This window comes from Narcine bancroftii, chromosome 1, assembly GCF_036971445.1.
Source record: "Narcine bancroftii isolate sNarBan1 chromosome 1, sNarBan1.hap1, whole genome shotgun sequence".
In the NCBI taxonomy this organism is placed as follows: Eukaryota; Metazoa; Chordata; class Chondrichthyes; order Torpediniformes; family Narcinidae; genus Narcine; species Narcine bancroftii.
The window spans coordinates 22,309,131-22,330,600 of NC_091469.1; the positions used below are offsets into that span (position 1 = coordinate 22,309,131).

The 21,470-nt window shown below is 41.9% G+C and overlaps 1 protein-coding gene across 8 annotated transcripts in view; it reads right to left on the reverse strand.

Moving 5' to 3' along the window:
* Positions 1–348: 348 nt before the first annotated feature.
* LOC138755587 (hemogen-like) overlaps positions 349–21,470 on the reverse strand; it is a 94,136-nt gene continuing 73,014 nt past the window's right edge. For 4 of the 8 annotated variants that reach the window (XR_011352407.1, XR_011352408.1, XR_011352406.1 and 1 more), the window contains 3 exons: positions 12,071–12,149; positions 3,505–3,740; positions 349–3,196 (listed from right to left, as the gene is read on the reverse strand). Coding sequence is in view for 4 of the 8 variants with exons in the window: in XM_069921851.1 (XP_069777952.1) it covers positions 3,078–3,196; positions 3,505–3,740; positions 12,071–12,149 (434 nt within the window). In the remaining 4 variants the exon portion in view is untranslated. Of the gene's footprint in view, positions 3,197–3,504; positions 3,741–5,452; positions 5,522–10,608; positions 10,713–12,058; positions 12,150–21,470 lie in introns of all 8 variants that reach the window. The other 4 variants (XM_069921843.1, XM_069921861.1, XM_069921872.1 and 1 more) reach the window with 2 other exon arrangements.

Below are 21,470 nucleotides of genomic sequence, written 5' to 3' on the forward strand. Positions count from 1 at the left end.
TTCCTCAGTTAAATCCACAGTGACTGGGGACCTTCCTTTATGAGTGATGAACTGTGCCAGTAGCTGTTGTCCAGGGGCATTGGCAACCCCTGGGGTAACGGTCAAGTGGAGAGGGAGAATGCTAAGTTTGGAAGGCAGTCCTCCTAGCCTTACAGTCTAAGGTCCTCCCATTCTCCCGCTGGCGAGAAGTCTTCCCAGAGGCATTCCATTCTATCAAGTCCCTGCTATGTTCTGCCACAAATGCCACACCGCATGAACATGTTTTCCTTACCCAGGGAGGTTATGTGATGCCGTAGGGGAAACACACTTTCTCCTGAATCCCATGAGATTTATAAAAAAAAGTACCCATTTAACAAAGTTTTTTTAATATAAAATACTTTAAAGTTAATATAAGACACTCAATTAACTTTTAAATGTCACTGAAAAAATTTAAAAAAACTTCTAAGCTGACTCCGACTACAAAATATGAAGAAAAGAAGAAAAAAAAAACTGGGCCTACCTCAACGTTGAAGCAGGCTGCTGAAGTACCTTTGGGATCTACCGGTGAAGATCCAGGTGAAGGACCATCCTCCAGAGCCCTCTTCATGTTGAGTCGTAAAGATGGCTCCAGAGGAAAATCTAAAAGAGCTTCACGCATGTGCGGTGCAGGAGAATACCAGGTTAAGAAAGTCCAGCATCTCAACTTCAGAGCACGAAGGAGACACCAGCCCAGTTGAAGAAGCATCAGAAGAGTATGAAAGTGAACAAGACACATCAAGCTCAGAAGAAGAACAAGCTGGAGGAGAGAAAAAGATTATTAAGAAGGAAATAAGTAAGATTAAAGCCAAAATTTATGAATTTCAAATTAAAATTAATCCGATCTTGGAAAATAATTTAAAGTTGTTAAATAGGTCTATAAATAAAGTCTCAGAAGAACTGAATCATGCTAAAGAAGAATTAACAGTTAAAGTAAACAATGCTTTGAAAATGATGAATAATATTACACAGAAAGTGGATAAGTTGGAAAGCCAAGTTAAAAATGTTCGATATGATGTGCAATGTGTTGAAGAAATATCTAATATATGCGAAGCCACCTCACCGTTGAACACATACAATGTACCTGACCCCTGGTACTCTGCCTCGGTGCCGAGGGAGGATACATTGGACTCGTTGGTGCCTACCAACCAACACAACATTGATGAGTACGTACAGGTACCCAAGAACATGCAGGTCCTCACTGTTGCACCAAAACCACAACTGTTACTACAATGGTCCCAGTGAATGACCAGACCACCTGAAAGCCTGAATTTTTGACTTTTGAATTTATAACTTTGTAAGTTCCATTTCACCCTACGGGACTCCTTTTAAAAACAAGGGGTGAATGTGGTAAACCACTGTTGCATATAATTGTCTGGTCAGGCACACCTATTGGCTGATTGTACCTGTGGTTCCTCCCCAGAGGCTCCTGTATAAAGATCATTGTTCCACAGCCCTCTCCTTAGTGCAGGACAATCGAATAGTGTGGATGTGGCTTCGTTCTTAAGTGAATAAAAGCCTATTGGTTTCTCAACAACAGCCTTTCTAATAATTAATGGTGCATCAGTTATCACGGACATTACAAGTCCTTTTGTGTAAATAAAATGTTTTAAAACCTATCCAGACTTTGTTGTGAATTCCTCGAACATGTTAAAGTAAAGATCCTGCTTAGCTTCCGAGCGGCTTTTTTTTGGCTAGTAGTCATTACAACTTCTATAATTAGTTAATATATCATTTCAAGATTAGAAAGAGAAATGGGGATCTCTTCATTGGATCAAAGTATCACGTTTTGTTCTGAGATAATCTTTGAACAGTCTATTGAAATACAGGGGGAAAATAATTCCTTTATTTTTATATTCTTGGAAAATTAGTTTTCCTTTTTTTTCACGTATGCTGTGCAGTATAAAAGTACCGTATTATCCTAAAATAATATCAAGAGCATAACAGATTTGATATAAGTGAACTATTTCAAAAGGAAATGACTCTGAACATTTGCAAAAATAATAGAGTCTCTGTTGAATACAAGCTGTCAATCCTGCACAGGATTGTGGGTGTACACTTAAAGTTACCAAGAGGACGGTTGCACTTCTGCACCGTATTTTCTGGTGATGGAGTCACAGGAAGAATTTTGCTCTCTTCTTGCAGCTATGTAATTGGAGTCTGCAGAGTAGTTGAATTGTATCATTCCAAAATGTGTCATGTTAAGTGTCATGAGAATTTTCCCAACAAGTAGAGGCTAGCTGACTAATATATCCAGTGGAGAATTGAAAAGAATCTCCTTTCTTCAGAACATGGGAGAATATGAAATTCGCTATCACATGAAGTGGTTAAGATAAACAGATGTATCTGTAAAAATTTTTAAAAGAATGAGAAATTATCTATTCTGAAAGGATTTTACAGGGACATGCTGGGAGCCTGTTTTTCTCTCGCTGGAGAATGTAGAACAAAGATACATAGGATTTTGAGTCAGCATTTAGAACAAATGATGCGAGCACTGGCTGCTCAGCAATCATTAGATTTTTTGACAAAGGATATCAGAGGTTAAGAGATCCCCTTGGAAAATAAAGTTAAGGCAAATAATCAATCAAAATCTTACTAAAGACAGAGCATTCTCAAGGAGCCATGATATGAGCTCTCCTGCTTAATCATAATTTTCTTGAAAGGCCAACCAGTTTCAGAGAACTAAATGGCTGCACTTGCTTCTGTGTTCTTTTGATAGATATTTACATTAAGTATACATTCCAGTAAAGATCAGTTAGTCTATTGCTATATCACATGTGTAATTTTCCAGTCTGTATGGTCAATTCCCTTTTACTTTAAAAGCACTGCCCTTTTCATCTCTTATGTTTCCCTGCAGTGTGCCTCGTAAATGAACAGAAGACTATAGGGATTTCATTTCACATCTGCCAGAATGTAGCACATTAAAGAAAGGGATCAACTTCCTCTGAAGTCCTGACATATTATAACATACTGTGATGGGATGTAAGTTTGCATCTTAAATCCTGAGCATTTTGGCTTATCTTTGTAATCTCCCCTGTGTAATTTCAAATGTGTTGATATTTTTACATGGACAGAACTATTTGTTCTTCTGATGAGGCTTCTTCTCCAGGCATATCTTTCGCTTGCAAAGGCAAAATCTCTGGTATTTTCAGAGAGGCCAACTTAATTTTTTCAAGCTCATCTAGAATAAAGGGAAAAATACAGCATTTTAATCTCATTGTTGTGGCACAGTATGGTAATCATTACAGGCTTTTTATAGCATTCAAGTCATAATTTGCAGGCAGTATTGTAAACATTGCATAGGGTATTCAGCCCATTAATTCCTATGTTTATTTTCTACCCAGTTTTTGTATGATTCTGATGTAACTTTGAGGAACATTCATATTTTGCATGCAAATAACATTTTAAAAATGCATTAACTTCTTGTATTAAGGTATTAAGTGAGTGTTTAATAGATTACACTGAATCCTTGGCACCAAGGTAACATACCTGTTGAAGTAGCAAGATCCTCAGTTATTGAAAGGCTTGGAATTTTCTGCAGTGGTGCAGGTATCTCGCATTCAGGACTCAATTGTGGCATTTTGTCTTTGGCTTCCTCTTTTTGTTCTTGGCAAGGTTCAGGTTGAGGATTATATTTCGGGTCAGGCTTGGGCTCAGGTTCCTTGGTAGGCTTGCTGCTCTTTCCACAGGCCTTTCCCTTTCTTCTTTTTGTCTTTGTTTTCTCCCTGTGCATCAATGCAATTTAAAGTACCTTTGCTTTTCATTCCAGTACTGGTGAAACCAGTGTTATATAAACTATGACAAAAGCAGATTTCTCCAAAAACAAAGAAACATTCATTGGCAACAATGAGAAAAAATTATAGGAATCTGATGGTTGAAATATGATGGTGTTGCTACCCAACAGGAAGCAGGTTCGATACTGACCTCCAGTGTTGTCCATTTGGAGCTTTCGCATATTGCCCACTACTGTAAGTGTGGAATCAGTGTGAAGTTTACAGTCATATGATAGAGAACAGGTTCCAAGGAAATAAGTGGGGAAATTAAAATGAAGAAATTATTCATTTAGCCAGTTTACGCTTGAAGGGAAAATGGCTTCCTTTTCTATCATTAAAAAAAATAAATGTAGAGCAGCTAAAAAGAAGTGTTAAAACAGTACAGGACTTAGTGCAAATTTTATGGTGGATTTCCCGTGTGAAGTTCTGTTGTCTCTCTACAGCAAATGGGGGTGATTTAGCTTCTGGGTTAAGAGGGAGGAGCTGAATATTTGTGAACTTTGAGGATTAGAGACAGATTCAGATAGGATCCACACCCCACCACTCAGCACACTCAGAACTCATCAAGGATCCATACCACCCAGCACATGCTTTGTTCTCACTCCTACAATCAGGAAAGAGGTAATTGGTGCCACGAGACTCGTACCACCAGGTTCAGGATCAGCTGCTACCCTGCCACCATCAGACTCCTCAATAACAAACTCAATCAGGGACTTCACTTTATTGATGTTTTTTTTCTCTGTATTGCATTCACTTTGTTTACATTTCTTTATTTATTTACATGTGTATGTTTAGTCAGTTTTTTCTTGCACTGCCAATAAGTAGTAATTCTGCCTCGCCTGCAAGAAAAAGAATCTCAAGGTTGCATGTGATTTCATGTATGAATTCTGACAATAAATCTGAATCTTGGTGAAGTCAAAGCAACTGTTGGTTTGGCGATGGAATTGTGTTGGGATTGGGCATGGATGTTGTCTGAGACTTGTAGTGATAAAGTTGTGTGAATATAGATAGTGAAGTGCAAGTAGACTCAGAATTTTAAAAAATACACATGAGGGCTGACCCAGAGGATATTGGATATCTCACATGGATTGGATTTAGTTATCAGTTCTGAAGGGTACTTTAATTGGACTCGTAACAAATGTGTAACAGGGTGAACATTATTGGTTTGTTTATACTAATTTGCAGAATTTGTGCAGAGAGCTAAAATCATGTTAAGTAAGAATTCCATTGCAAGTACCAAAATCCAAAAAAATCAAAATTCAGACAAAAGGTAAATATCACAATATAAGATGTGCAATCCTTTCACAGATTAACCTTTGCACTTTACCAAATATAATGCTGTGACATATTTCATTGAAACTATCATTAACAAGGCATATACAGTATTTTTGTTTTCCTTGTTTTAGTAGCATTCATCAAAATTGAATATATTCAGTGATTGGAAAAAATTCACTCGACATATGTATCTATTTTCAGTTCCTGCAAGGTTCAACTAGTAAAATAAAACTTCAAAGTAGTTGAGGGTTCATCTTAATTATTTCTTGTACAAGCAGTATTTCTTGTCCATACAGACATTTTCTTTCATGCAATTCTAAACATCTTTAATTTTGTCCCATTTTAGCCATTTACACTTGCAGTATTTGTACCATTATCATATCACTTACCAGCTTATCTATCAAGTGGCTCAGTCAGTAGATATCATATAGAACTATTTTGAAAATGGTGGCAATATTCTAAAAGTAAAATGAATGAAAATATAAATTCTGCATGGTTGACATGTAATGCTAGTTCAAATTTTTAAAAAATCTGATGTTTCATGTAATCTTTGGGGTTGGTGTTTTTTAGTTTTGACAGGTTTATTATGAATGAACTAATGAATTTCTTTCAGCCAATATTGATCCTAAGATTTACAGTACATACAAGATAAAAACATGTTTGGGTTTAAGAAATGGGGTAGTGCAATTGCCTCATAGATTTGTAATGCTGAAACCGTTACAGAGGTAAATTGGCCATGGTCTTTCAAAATTTTGACAGCAAACACAAGAATTTAAAATCTGAGACTTTTCTTAATTGAGACCCCATGTTAGTCAGCAAATATAAGAGCAAGGGTGGAAATTATAGTCCTTTTTCCACTGGCATCCCAGTTAATTGGCCTTGCAGTGTCTCAGAATAGGAAGCTGTTTGTGCCATTTCCACTTTAACCAGGACACTGACTACTTTTTCACTAAACACACTCATCCCAGTGGATTGGAGAGTCGACCTTCGAATGGAATGACATCGATGGAAGTTGTCCTTTTTCCATTGGTTTAATGAGCATGCCGGCGTCAGCTGATGCTGGGTATACGAGTGGGGGTAGAGGTTGTCAATCCCCAATGTGATTTGAAGTCATTTGACACCAGTGTGCTGATTGTTTTCCTTTTCCATTTGAACCTTAACTGATTAATTCCCCATTAATTCCTGGGTCAAGGTGCCAGTGGAAAAGGGGCTTATGACACAGATAACAGAATATTGAATAGCCTAAAGTTTAAGCAAGGTAGAAAGTAGGAAGGTGGTGATTAGCCAAATTACCCCAGGATCACAGTTGGGTGCTTTAACAGAGGTGTTCTCCATTAACAATGGTGTGAAGCAAGGGTGCGTTCTCACACCAACCCTCTTTTCAATCTTCTTCAGCACGATGCTGAACCAAGCCATGAAAGACCTCAACAATGAAGACGCTGTTTACATCCGGTACCGCACGGATGGCAGTCTCTTCAATCTGAGGTGCCTGCAAGCTCACACCAAGACACAAGAGAAACTTGTCTGTGAACTACTCTTTGCAGACGATGCCACTTTACTTTCCCATTCAGAGCCAGCTCTTCAGCGCTTGACGTCCAGTTTTGCGGAAACTGTCAAAATGTTTGGCCTGGAAGTCAGCCTGAAGAAAACTGAAGTCCTCCATCAGCCAGCTCCCCACCATGACTACCAGCCCCCCCACATCTCCGTCGGGCACACAAAACTCAAAACGGTCAACCAGTTTACCTATCTCAGCTGCAGCATTTCATCAGATGCAAGGATCGACAACGAGATAGACAACAGACTCGCCAAGGCAAATAGCGCCTTTGGAAGACTACACAAAAGAGTCTGGAAAAACAACCAACTGAAAAACCTCACAAAGATAAGCGTATACAGAGCCATTGTCATACCCACACTCCTGTTCGGCTCCGAATCATGGGTCCTCTTCTGGCATCACCTACGGCTCCTAGAATGCTTCCACCAGCGTTGTCTCCGCTCCATCCTCAACACTCATTGGAGCGCTTTCATCCCTAATGTCGAAGTACTCGAGATGGCAGAGGTCGACAGCATCGAGTCCACGCTGCTGAAGATCCAGCTGCGCTGGGTGGGTCACGTCTCCAGAATGGAGGACCATCGCCTTCCCAAGATCGTGTTATATGGCGAGCTCTCCACTGGCCACCATGACAGAGGTGCACCAAAGAAAAGGTACAAGGACTGCCTAAAGAAATCTCTTGGTACCTGCCACATTGACCACCTCAAACCGTGCATCTTGGCGCCTCACAGTTCGGCGGGCAGCAACCTCCTTTGAAGAAGACCGCAGAGCCCACCTCACTGACAAAAGACAAAGGAGGAAAAACCCAAGACCCAACCCCAACCAACCAATTTTCCGCTGCAACCGTGTCTGCCTGTCCCGCATCGGACTTGTCAGCCACAAACAAGCCTGCAGCTGACGTGGACATTTTACCCCCTCCATAAATCTTCGTCCGCGAAGCCAAGCCAAAGAAAGAAGAAATCATTTATTTATATGTTGATATACAGGAGACTGCAGATGCTGCATTCTGAACACAATCTGCTGGAGGAACTCAGCAGATCAAGCAGCATCAGTGAGAGAAATAGAATGGTCAACATTTCAAGTCAAACCCCTTCATCAAGACTGAGGAAAATTAGAACAGAAGCAATTTAAAGAGTACAGGGTGTGAGTTAAACAAGAAAGTCTGCAGACACTATGATTGTGGTTTAATACACAAAAGTGCAGCAGAAACTCAGCAAGTAATGAAGAGTTCATAGTAAAGCAATAATATATAACCAACATTTTGGGCTGCTGCTTCTGGCAGGACTCGAGTAGAGGGTCTGTGCATTTACATCAACAAGAACTGGTACACCCATGTCTTTGTTGTGAAGACTTTCTGCTCAGCAGAGATAGAGTACCTCCTGGTGGTGCCATGATTGTTGCTGGTGACTTCAATCACATCAACCTGAAAACGGTCTTACCGTGGTTTCAATGGCATATGAACTTCGCACCAGAGGAGAGAACACCGTGGATTGGATGTTCACCAACGATCCTGGAGTGTACAAGGCTGCATCTCACCCACCTTGGTTACTCAGATCACATATCCATTCTGCTAACTCTGGCATACAGACTGCTGGCAAGCAAATTAGATCATTTCGCAGGGAGATCAGGATGTGGTTGGGGAGAGTCACAGCAGTGCTAAAAGACTGCTTTGAGAACATGGACTGGAGCTGTTTCAGGGAGACAGCTACCTTCATTGGTCATGTAAACATAGAGGTGTACTCAAGTCAGTGACTGATTACATCAGCAAGTGCATTGAGGATATCACCGAGACCAAATGCTTCACAACCAGGGCTAAACAGACATCATGGTTGGATGCAAAGATCTGGGCTCGTGATGCTGCCTTCAGGATAGGATGGCACTAAGATCAACCAGGGCTGAACTCTTCCATGTAATCTAGAAGGAAAAGCGAGGATGCGCACAAAAGATGTACAGACAGCTATGTGACACTGGCAATGCAAGGTGCATGTGGCAAGGGATCAAGACTATATTGGATCACAAGTCAATCTTGTGAATTAAGGACAATAATGCCTCTCTTCCCAACAGATTGAATGTCTTCCATGCACAGATTGTTGAGAAGAGCAAGATAACAGCAAAGAAAGCTCTGTGTCCTCTTGATGAACGGGTCCCCTGCATAGCTATGGCCAAGGTGAGGAGAACCCTATCCAAGGTGAACCCACACAAGGCTGCGGGACCAAACAGCATACCTGGTCAGGTACTGAAGAACTGTGCAGACCAATTGAGGGAGGTCTTCACAAATATCTTCAACACCTCACTTGTAGCAGTTCAAGACAGCCACCATCAGGCTGCCATTAAGCCATTAGTATTTCCTCTATTTCTTGCACATCTGCCCTAGCCTCTTCTCCTCTCCCTTCTCTTCTTGTTTCTCCAGATGTAACAAGGACAAGGCTCTCCTTGTTCTTAACTACCAACCCACCAGCCTCCTTATCCAACATATTTTTCTCTGCAATTTCTGTTACCTACAATGGCATCCTACTATCAGACACATGTTCCCCTAACCTCCCCTCCCCTTTCTTCTTTCCAAAGGGATCGCTCCCTATGCAATTTCCTCATCCACTCATTCCTACCTATACCTGTGACAACAAGCAGTGTGCATTTGTACCTACATTTCCTCTCTCAACACTATTTAGGGCCCCAAAGAGTCCTTCCAAGTAAAGTAGCACTTCACTTGTGAATCTCCAGGAGTCATTTGCTGCGGCCAGTATTCCCATTGCGCCATCCTCTGCATCTTGGAGACTGGATGAATACTGGGAGGTTGTTTCATTGAGAACCTTTGCCCTGTTTGCTGCAACAGCAAGGGCCTCCCAGTCACCAACCATTTGAATTCCACACATCATTGACACATTGACATATTTGTCCATGGCTTTATGTACAGCCAAATTGAGGCGACCTGCAAATTGGCAGAAAAACACCTTATATTGCTTCTCGGCAGTTTCCAACCTGACAACATCAATATTGACCTCCAATTTCTATTAACCCCCTCCCCCATTCTCTCCCCCACTCCTCTACCTCCTTTTCTCCAGTTCCCCACCCATTTCCCTTCCTTCTTCCATCAAGCTAACTTTCTTAACCGTCTAGCCTCTCCCCCAATCACCTCAGCTTCTTTCTCTTCCACCCTCCCATCTGTATTCAACTATTACCTCTTATTTGTTAGCCTGTGGTCCTCCCCTTCCCCTTCCTCCCTCCTTTCCTGTCCTCCACTTTTTTTATCCAGACGTCTACTTGTTTATCCACCTTACAGACGAAGGGCTCAGATCCAAACCATTGATTGTCTTTTATTTCCAATAGATGCTGCATGACCAGTTGAGTTTCTACAGTACTTTTGTGTATTGCACTCAACCTCAGGATTTGCAATTTTTCATTGATGTAGAAGAGGTTGCATCATCAGGACTGAATGCAGTTGCTGAGATTGGAGGAGGTGCACCTGAATCTTTGGCTGAAGAGGAAGTTTAGTTATGTGGTTGGTTGATCATCCCCAGGTCAAACATGAACACCATTTGTGGGTCATCTGAGTTAGATGTGATATTTAGGTTCCATTTCAGATCATTGCCAGAAAAAGAGATGAAGTAAGTGTCCACAAAATACTGTGAATGGAAAGAAAGAAAGCTGCTGGCTTCAGGTTTTCTCATTATTGGAGGAATTTGTTTCTGGATCTGAAAATAAATTTCAGGCAAGCAGTGTGGTAATTTTGATACAATGTTAGGTGGAGCTGGCACTGTACTTTCTAATGAAGCTCATAGAAGAGAAATAGGAAATTAACCAGGATCTTTGGCGTAGACAAGCTACTAAGGTTTAAGAGCAGGAAGAGAAACCATTTGTGGTAATTCTCCAGTCACAATTGAATATAGAAGAAACAAGACAATTTTAGTCACACATATTGGATGTTGGGGGGATACATATAACCATATAACCATTTACGGAGTGGAAACAGGCCATGTTGGTCTTTCGAGTCCGCACCAGTTCACTGATTTTGTGCACCCTCTTCAAGCACTGGTCCCGGTAGATCTTCATTCAATAACGATGGGCGAATTCAATGCAGGTGGAATCAGATAATAGCAAAACTGTGAGCAAACAGATGTTAGAAGCATTGTGATTAACTATATCAAAGATTGCAAAGAGTTGAGGAAGACAAGGATATATCACCTTTGTGACAGACACATGTATTTGATAAGATCTATTTCAGTAATATATAACCAGAATCATCATTAGGGGGCTTCAAACAGGGACCTAAGTAAAAGATAGGTGTACATCTTGGTTCCAATAACAGATTCCAAGACTTCTCTTAAAAGTGGACTTATAATTTGTGATGGCAAAGGGGTCAAAGCTTTTTTAAAAAGTGTGATGTTTCAAAGGGTGTAATGACAGCCGTTTTAAAATATAGAAGCTTGGCACCTGAGGAGAATGGACTATTAAAACTATTAAAACTATGAAGCCTGTCACGATCAGAATCATCTAGATTATGCCGATGTTCTTCTCTGGCCACTGCCTCTTGTTGCCTACAAGAGGACCAGAAGATGGGAAGGGGAATGTGGAAGCTGAATGTGAAGTTGCTGACCCCAGAGAACCTAGAGGAACTAAAAAAGGAGAATGAACCAGGAGAAAAGTTGGTTAGTCATATTAATGGGAAGAGAGTTGGAGAATCATGTAGAGAACACAAGAAGAAAGAGAGGAAACTTGGAAAAAAAAATCAACATCAAATTTTAAAAGTTATAGCAGAAGAAAGGATTAACAAGATTTTTTTTTCTTAAAGCAAGTATCTTCAATAGAAGTAATTCAACAGATTTCTAATTTTGCTTCTATATCTTGCATGTACTTGAACCAAGACTAGGCTATTCTCTTCTTTCAGAGACCTTGGGTTAGGGTTAGTCTAGCTTGGGGGTAGAAGCTCTGTTGTATGTATGTATTAAATGTATGATATGCTTTTCTGAAATTTATTGACAATATCAGACAACAACAATTTTTACCCCCTTATGTGCTGAATGTATTTGCTCTCACAGCAGCATCTTATATGGCAAATATGAAGAAATAAAAAGAAGAATGGACACTTTGATTTTACAAAAATGTTCTCTCTTGCTTTCCTCCACTTAAGGCAGAAATGTATTTGGATGCAGGATGGCATTAAAAAAATTGCTTGACGTTTTTTATTTTATTCGTGAAAAGAAAAATGCCAATATATGAACAAACTGCCTGGGACCAATGTTATGATAATCATCAAATGGTAAATTATAAATCCTGCTCATGCCACATTAGGACCATTTTGGGTTTTAATCCACATCCATCATGAATTGCCTGAAATTCACTTCACATGTGTTCTCTATAGGCATCGAAGAATGCAGATATCCAATCCATCAACTTGGCCTGGAAATAAATCATCATCTCTCACTTCTGCAATAACGAAACATCTTACTTAAACACCCACTGTGAGTTTTTCTGCTCCAATGCTTCCATCTTTCTTTTCCTGAGTTGTTCACGGTCTCTCAAACGGTATGGAAGGACTCCTGGTGACAAAACAAATAAATATTTCATGCACCATAAATTTTCTTATTCTTATAATCTTGGATTTAATATGCCTTCTATTTTCTCAGTATATTCTTACATTTAGAGTGTTGAAACTCATGGAGTAAGAAATTACCCATGGCCACAATGTTATCACATTAGCTTAGCTCTGCTAACCTAATATTTTACCACTTTAAAATAAACTCGAGATTTATGGTTAATTTTAGATTTTCTTTTTTTCATATAACTGGCTTAAATTAAGATTATTATTGATTCCATACAGAAATGAAATGCTATTTTCTAAATGTTGCTTGAATGTAATTTATTATTATGTTACCTTTAGCATATGTATGAAGGGAAGCTGCATATGACCGGAATATGAGATTCTAATATTCATTATCCCAATTCAGAAGAATATTTATTGCTTACTATAGGAACAAATGCTAGTCATTTCTTCATGAGTATGCAAATACATATAAAAACAATATGGGTTTTATGAAAGATATATTGATATTTAAATCTATCACAGATGTATCCAATGGTGGTCTGCAGTTAATTTATTGCATACTCAGTGAAAATGGATCTGATATTGATCACCATAGATGAGTTCATGTTTCTGTAAGAAATTATCTTAAAGTGAAGGTTGCAATAATATGATGCAGTTTACAACTCATATAATTGATTGTGCCATATCTCAGAACTCAGGACTTTCCACAAGGCACAAGGCAAAGGAGTAACAGAATATTCTCTCCTTTCTGGAGAGCTGCAGCTCAAAAAGTAATTGTTTATCCTATGCCAAAGCAGTTATTGGTAACATCAAGTCTGAAGGACCATGTCAAAGCCTGTCACAGTCAGAATCATCTACATTATGCCGATGTTCTTCTCTGGCCACTGCCTGCTTTGCACCTCTTATTGCCTACAAGAGGACCAGAAGATGGGAAGGGGAATGTGGAAGCTGAATGTGAAGTTGGTGACCCCAGAGAACCTAGAGGAACTAAAGAAGGAGTACGTTGGTGGGAGAACCGTGAAACCCTTCTTTGACTCCCCAGTGACCTGGTAGGAAACAACCAAGTAGAATATCAAGAGGCTCCTTATCCTCAAAAGTGTTCAGAGGGCAAGACAGATGACAGCAGGAACTGAGCCAACTCTAAACTGATCTGCAGAAATTTCTCCTTCTTCTGAATGTGAGAGAGGAACTCCAAGAGGTGAAGAGCCAGAAATCCTTGCTATTGCACTCAGAATCCTCCAAGATTGTTTTCCAATTGAGTCAAGTCTGCACTGGGTAAGGTAATCCACCCAAACCAAACCTGCATGGTTTCAGGCAGGAAGATCTCTGATAGACTTGTGCTGCTCAGGGATACCATCACCTATGTGGAGGACAGGGGGTGGACACCTTACTGGTTTATTTAGATCAGGAGAAGGCTTTTGACTGGATATCACACATATATGTGATGGGTGTGCTCTCCAAAATGTCCTTTAGGGGCAGGAATCCGAAATTGGATTAAATATATGTAAATTGTGGAGGAACGCATGGCCTCTCTGTCTGGAACATTGTGGAATGTGGATGGTCACATGATCTCACTGTCTGAAACTTATTCAGAAGTTGCATCACCTGCCAGTCAAGGTTGAACTCCAGCCAGCTATTAGTCCATGCCTAACCAATGGTTCATTTAAATGAATCAGTGTCAACGTTGGCCAGACTTTCGGCTCGGAACAGTATAAAACATTGATGCATACCATATTTCTCTCTCTGTGCCTCTTGGTCCAAATCCCAGACATTGCTCCATGCCAGGTCGCTACGATGGATATCACTGGAGGAGATGTGGGTAAGGTGCACACTACACTTAAGATGAGCTATAGTACTGTGACAGATCAGTCCTTGCAGAGAACTGTGCCCCTGTTGGTACAGGTACAGGGAATTGGGAGTGCTTTTGAAAGTCCCTGACTGTGAAGTGTGTACACGTGCGGGAGTGTGTAGAAGATAGGTAGCCACTGATATTAGAGTCCAACCTGAGTCTGATGTGAAAGACTATATAGTTGTTTAGTAGTAGAGTAGTTCAGTATCATTTGATGTTTTGCTTGTGTTCAATAATATTACCTTTAATTGTAATACGTGTCCAGACTCGTCTCTCTGTGAACCCACTGAACTTGATACTTTCCAAACACAACACCTACATGCAGGACAGTGGGGTTCATACCTGCTTGCTCAGCTTAGACCAGGAGAAGGCTTTTGACCAGAATATTGCACGTGTATTAGATAGAAGTGCTCTTTAAAATGGGCTTTGGTGAAGGAATTCAAAATTGCATTAAATTGCTCTACACAGACATGTAATGACATGAATTGTACATAGTCATTGGCTAGTAAAGGCACGGGCTGGCCCGCCCCCTGATGACACTCACACCTGGACTCCTCCCCTGTGGCCTAGGCCATAAAGTTTGAGCTACCTCTCCCTTCCCTGCACTTCCCTAGCTTGGATTCAGGCCAGCTCAAGTCTTCTGTACAGTAAAGTCTATCGTTCCCCTCAGTTTTTGTCTTTGTGGTTATTGGGGCAACTGGTAGTGCCCATCAAGACATCTGTCATACAGTCCAAGTCAATGGGTGGGAAACAGATAGCTTCCCCATCAAGTCTGGAGTTAAGTAAGGCTGCCCACTGTATCCAGTCTTATTTGTATGGTGCCCTTTAATGAATCTATCAGGAAAGTTGAGGGCATAAGAAGAGTGAGTTGCCAGGCAGTGGAGGCACTCAGGTCAAGGCCTCCCTGCATTTGAATACATGATTGGTCTGAAAACTGACCAGCACATGCAGGCATTCTGAGTCCACATTGGGCTCCAGGGTAAACTAGAAGAGCGAGGCCATGCTCTTCAATAACTGGTCCGAATGGTCCAACATCCCCTTCGCAGTTAGATCTGACTACCTGAATGTGCTGGAGATCTGGTTTGGAGGAGCTGAGAAATGCAACAAAAATAGTCAGAGCGATTGCAAAGTTCCACCAAAAATTGAGTCTGTGGGGCATGGCGCTCCCTTTTGATATTGGGGAAGAACCTGGTCATCAGGTCTGTGGTGCTTTCGGTACTGCTGTGCGTGGTGCAGGTGTGGCGCTTACCCCGAACCTCTGCCTTGGCAGTTACCAGAGCTGTTTTCCAATTCGTATGGGATCCAAAATGAATAGGGTCCAAAGGGACATGATGACCAAGTCACCAGACAATGGGGGCAAGGGCATACCCAATGTGGCCTTCATGTTGTGGCTGCATCAGGCTGTGCATGGAACCAATGTACGAAGGCACAAGTGCCACTATGTTCTGAGGTTCTAACTGTCCCAGGTATTGCAAAGGATATGCCTATAACCGTTCCATGCAATGTCCCAGACAGCTGGACTTTGCCACACCCCCTAACCTTCATGGAAAAGATTTTCCAGAACAACACCTCAATCATAAGGCCATCAGTGAGTGGTCAGCATGGAACATCCTGCAGAAACTGAGAGATGAGGACTCAATGGATCTAGTGGAATGGTTCTCTGAGTAGACCGTTCCGGTCATCTGGCAGAAAGCCTCATCGCCAGGGACACACATGGAGTCAGACATCCAGAACTGCTGGAAGACTATCAATTCGGTGAAAAACACCCTTTGGTCTGACCAAAACTTATTGGCCTTTCAGCACATGGAGATGTCGGAGAAGGAATGCTGCCAACTGGCACATTCCAAGCTGCAGAAGTACATGCTAAGGGGCAATCTTTGGGTTGGTGCAGCCAATGCAAGGGTACTGTAGGGAAGGACCACAGACTGGATCCTCCAATTACTGTGCATTAAGGTGCTGAGACTGACATGAAGTCCTTCAAACTACAAAGGGGGAGGGTCACCAAATTCCATGGTGATTGTAATGCTGTATTTAGTGGACAAATGTAGCAGTGTACATTAATGGGAATGTATAGAAATGTAAACACTATGGGTATGAAAGGACTTTGAATGATTTTCTTTCTAACAAAATAATTTATTGTAAATAAAGTCTATTTTATATTAAAATAAAACATTAAATATTGCCCACTCTTTCCAGTCTTATTTGTGTGCTGCATGGAGCCCTTTGCGGAATCTATCAGGAAGGACGAGAGCATTAGAAGAGTGACATTTGCAGGCACTTGAGGCACTCAGGTCAAGGCCTCCCTATACACGGACATTACATTCTTCTGTTTGGACACACTATCTGTCTGCAGATTGATCAGCATCCTAATTTGAGTCTGCGTCAGACACCAGGGTAATACGGAGAAAAAATGAGGCTATGCTCTCTGGTAACTGGCTGGACCAGTCCAGCATCCCCATCACATCTAACTACCTGAAGTTGTTTGGAATCTAGTTCGGAGGGGTTGAGGCAGGCAACTGAAATTGATTGGAATGGATCGTAAAGTCCACCAGAAATTAGATCTGTGGTCGTGTCACTCCCTCTCAATTACAGGGAAGAACCTGGTCAAGAGATGCAAAGTGCTCTCACTAGTGCTGTATGAGAATCAGGTGTGGTCCATCCCCCATATGTCCACCCTGGCGGTCACTATAGCTGTTTTCTGATTTATATGGGGTTCCAAAATGGAAATGATCTGAAAGGTCACCCTATAAAGTCACCAGACAAGTGGGGGGGTGGGGAGAAAGGGCAAACCCAATGTGGTCCTCATCCTGATGGCCATCTTCATGTGTGGCTGCATCAGGCTGTTCCTGGAGCCAAAGTAAGAGGGCATCAAGTACCACTATGTGCTGGGATTCCATCTGTCTCAGGTGTTGTGAAGGAGGGCCTGGGCCCTTTACCATGGAATGTTCTAGTCATCTTGACTTTGCTAAGCTACAACAACATTTTTGACCACAAGGACATCAGGCAATGGTCAGCAAAGAACATCCAGCAGGTACTGAGAGAAGAGGTCTCGATGGACATGGTGGGGTGATTCCTAAGCAGACCATCCATGTCATCTGGTGGAATACCTCAACGCCAATGCTCACAAACAAACAACAGGACTTGCCCTGGCTGCCAAAGAGAGGAACCCTCCCAGTCAGATACTTCCTGTGCAACTGGAACATCACCTACAAAGCACATTGTCCCCAAGATGATTACAATGGACTGGAGACAGTAACCCACCACTTTGCAGTATGCAGATTTGCTAAGAGTGTGTAAAGCTGCATGCAAGGGTCCTTGTCACGGTTCATCCCCAGCATTAGTGTGACAGAGCATTCTCTGTTTGACGGGCTGTTCCCAGGGCCGCACACAGGGCCAGACATCCAGAACAGCTGGAAGACCATCAATTCAGTGAAAGATGTGATTTGGTCTACCCGAAACCTGTTGGTCTTTCAGTGCACTGAGATGTCGATGCATGATTGCCGTCTAGTACATTTCAGGCTGCAGGAGTGCATGCTGAGGGAAATAATGAGGCTTGGCACAGCCATAACAAGGGTGCTGTGGGAAAGGACCACATGCCACAGCAGTAGTATGGTGTAAATAGAAATGAATGTAACAATGTAGAGTTGTGGAAATGCATGGAAACAAACTAAGGGTGGGAAAAGACTTTCAACAGTTTTATTTTTGTACATAATTATGGTGAATAAAACCTATTTTTGATTTTGAAAATTGATTATAAACCCTATCGAGTGCACAGTCAAATCCTGTAGAATCTGAAGTCCCAATGCTTTTCATCAGAGATTTTTCTCAATCACAAAATGGGACAGTTGTTAATTTTTAATTATTTTGTTCAAGTTGTTTTATTTTATAAATTATTTTCATTCATTTGTTTGGATTTTTTTTTTTAAATGTTTCAGCGTGATTTAAAGAGAAATTAAAAGCCACACAGGTTTGACATAAGAATTTTCTTGCTGTTGAAACCTGCAATATGTCGGTAGCGAACAACTTGCCAGCTCAGCTTTATCATCCATCTTGAGGATATTCATCTGTAAGGTGAAATTAGTCCTTTGCATTTGTTCATATGAACATGGCCCAGGAAGAAAAACAAGGAACTGAGTAGGATGTCTGTGACCAGGAAGCTTTGGCACATTCATTTCCTCAACTATTAAAGCACATAAAATATTCATACTCTGGAAAGGAGACAAGTAAAGCAAAACAATATTGCTCAATGCCTCTGAAGCTCGCCCTCTAGTGCATAATTCAACATTCCCATCACTCTGATGTATATTTTTAAAAGTCGTAGGCATTCAAGATTTTTTTTCTAAAAATAGACTTCATGCACAATAAATATTTACAAAAGAAAACCATTTGAAGTCTTTTCACACCCGTAGATTCAATCATATCTATACATTCCCATCAATGTACATTGGTATGTTTGTTTTCTAAATACCCCATTTGCACCCCTGTGGCACCTTTTCACTTCTCCACCTCTCTGAGAGAATTCCACTCAATCTCAGCCTCTCAATGCCGGAAATGGGAGGATTTTAGACTGTGGTCCTTCACCACAGTGCCCTTGTGTTTGCTGCACTAAGCCTCAGTGCATCTCTTAGCATGTATCCCTGCAGCCTGGAATGTGCCAGTTGGCAGCATTCCCTCTCCATATGCTGAAAGACCAACATGTTTTGGACAGACCAAAGGGTGTCTTTCACCGAGCTGATATTCCTCCAGCAGTTCTGAATGTCTGACAACTGTACATCAGAGAGTCCTCTGTCATGCTACTGCTGGGGATGAACTGTGACAAGGACCATTGCATCCTTTATGAACCTGCATTCAGCAAAGGGGTGAGTGAACGTCTCCACTCCACTGCAGTCATCTCGAGGACAACATGCCTGGAAGGTGATTTTTGTGCTCTACAGAAAGTAGGTAACTGGGTGGGCTCCTCTCATTGCTGGCCAAGCCAAATCCTGGTGATTGTTTATGAGCCCTGGTGATGAGGCATTTTGCCAGATGATCTGATGTCCATCAAGTCCTCACCTCTCAGTTTCTGCAGGGAGTTCTGACCTGATGACTGCCAAATGGCCTTATGGTCAAAGCTGTTGGTCTGAAAAAACGTTTCCACAAAAGATAAATGATGTGGCAAAGTCCAGCTGACTGTGACATTGCGTGGCAATGGGGCCAGGCCTATCCATCACAACACCTGAGACAGATAGAACCTCAGTGGATAGGGGCACTTGCTGCTCTCATACTTTGGTTCCACATACAGCTTGATGCAGCCATACATGTAGATGATCAGTAGGATGAGGGACACGTTGGCTACTCCCTTGCCTCCATTGTCTGACAACTTGTACATGGTGACCCATCAGACCCTCTCCATCTTGGATTGCCATATGAACCAGAAAACCACTCTGGTGACTGCCAGGGCAGAGGTGTGGGGTATGGGCCACACCTGCACCACGTACTGCAGTACCAAGAGCACCTCATAACTGATGACCAGGTTCTTTCCTGTTATTGAGAGGGATCACTGGGCCCACAGACCCATTTGCTGGTGGGTCTTTTGCAATCCACTCCAACTAATTGTTGCATGCCTCCAAACCAGATCCCCAACACCTTGGGGATCTGACTATGAAGGGGATGGTGGAAAGGTTAGACTAGATACTGAAGAGTATCACCTTACTCTTCTTCCAGTTTACCCTGGTGCCTGATGCAATTCAAACTGGCTAGAATGCTAATCAATCTATGGACGGATCTGTGTCTGAACAAAAGACAGTGATGTCATCCATGTACAGGGAAGCTTTGACCTGAGTTCCTTCACTGCCAGACAACGTCACTCCTCTTATCCTCTCATCTTTCTTGATGGATTTGGCAAAGGGCTCTATGCAGCACACAAATAGGACTGGGGAGAGTGGGCAACCTTGCCTAACTCTATTCTTTATCCTTAAGGGTGTTCAGAGAGCAAGGCAGAGGAAACTGATCCAACTCCAGCTGACCTGCAGCAACTCCTCCTTCTGCAGTTGAGAAGGGTGGGAAGCAATATGTTTCCACCCATAGATTTGGACTGTGCTACAGATATCCATGTTGAGCAGTTTAATCCAATTCTGGATTCCCCCCCCCCCCCCCCCCAACAAAGTACATGTGCTATATCCAATCAAAGATCTTCTCCTGGTCTAAGCTGACCAGGCAGGTGTCCATCCCCCTGAGTTGCATGTAGGTGATGGTATGCTTGAGCTGCGTGAGGCTTTCAGAGATCTTCATGCCCAGGACTGTGAATGTTTGGTCTGGGTGAATAACCTGCCCCTGGGCAGACTTGATTCAATTAGTAATGGCCTTGGACAGGATTTCGTAGACAATGATTAACAATGATATGTGTCTCCAATTCCAGATATCCTCCTTGTGCCCCTCTGTATGAAGATGAGGGTGATAATGCGATTTCTCATGTAGTCTGACATGCTGCCTGCCAGGAGGAGAGTGTTGTATACTTCCAGCCAGTCCCACAGAGCCATATACAACTCAGTCAGTAAGCCATCACTTCTGGGACAGATGGAGTCCAACAACATCCCAAGTGTAATTGGCTGGTCCAGACATTATCATCTAAGACTTCTGTGATAGAGGACAGGAAGTTTTGGTAGGCCATTCTGTCTGTAGCCTTTGTGTGGTTCATTTCAGCATGAAAGAATCTGTAGATCCTCTGTACGCTCATCTGTGAGGATGTGACTGAGCCGTCCTCCTCCTTCAGGCTGTGATTGCAGAAGTCCCTCTATTAACCTTTCGAAGAAGAAGCGTGAGTGAGTCTTCACTGTGCAGACTCTGGATATGAAGATGATCTTGGAGGACTCTGAGGTGAACAGTAAGGCTTGCTGGCTCTTCACCTCTTAGAGTTCCTTCCTCATATCAACCCCTCTTGACTGCAGAAGAGTGATTTGCTGCAGATCAGTCTGGAGTTGGATCAGTTCCCTCTGCCTTTTTCTCTGAACACCCTGGAGGATTTAAAAAAAACACTTGATGTTCTCCTTGGTTGTTTCCCATCAGGTCACTGACGTCAAAGAAGTTTTTCACAGTTCTCCAATCAGCATACTCCTTTAGTTCCTCTGCATTCTTTGGGGTCAGCAATTTCATGTTCATCTTCCGTGTTCCCCCTGCCTGCTCTCTGGCCCTCCTGTAAGTAACAAGAGGCGTGAAGCAAGCAGTGGTCAGAGAACACTGGCATTCAAGATGTTTTTTTCCAAAAATATACTTTATTCACAATAAATTATTTACTTTACAAGAAAACCATTCAAGACTTTTTACATTCATCGTGTTAATCAAATTGATACATTGTCATCATTGTACATTTTACATTCTTCTTTTTAATATTCTGTTACCACCACTGTGGCACCTTGTTGTTTTACCCCCCCCCCCCACCCAACCTGTTGGTTGAGGGGCTTCCCATCACTGCCAATCCCTCAGTGTCTG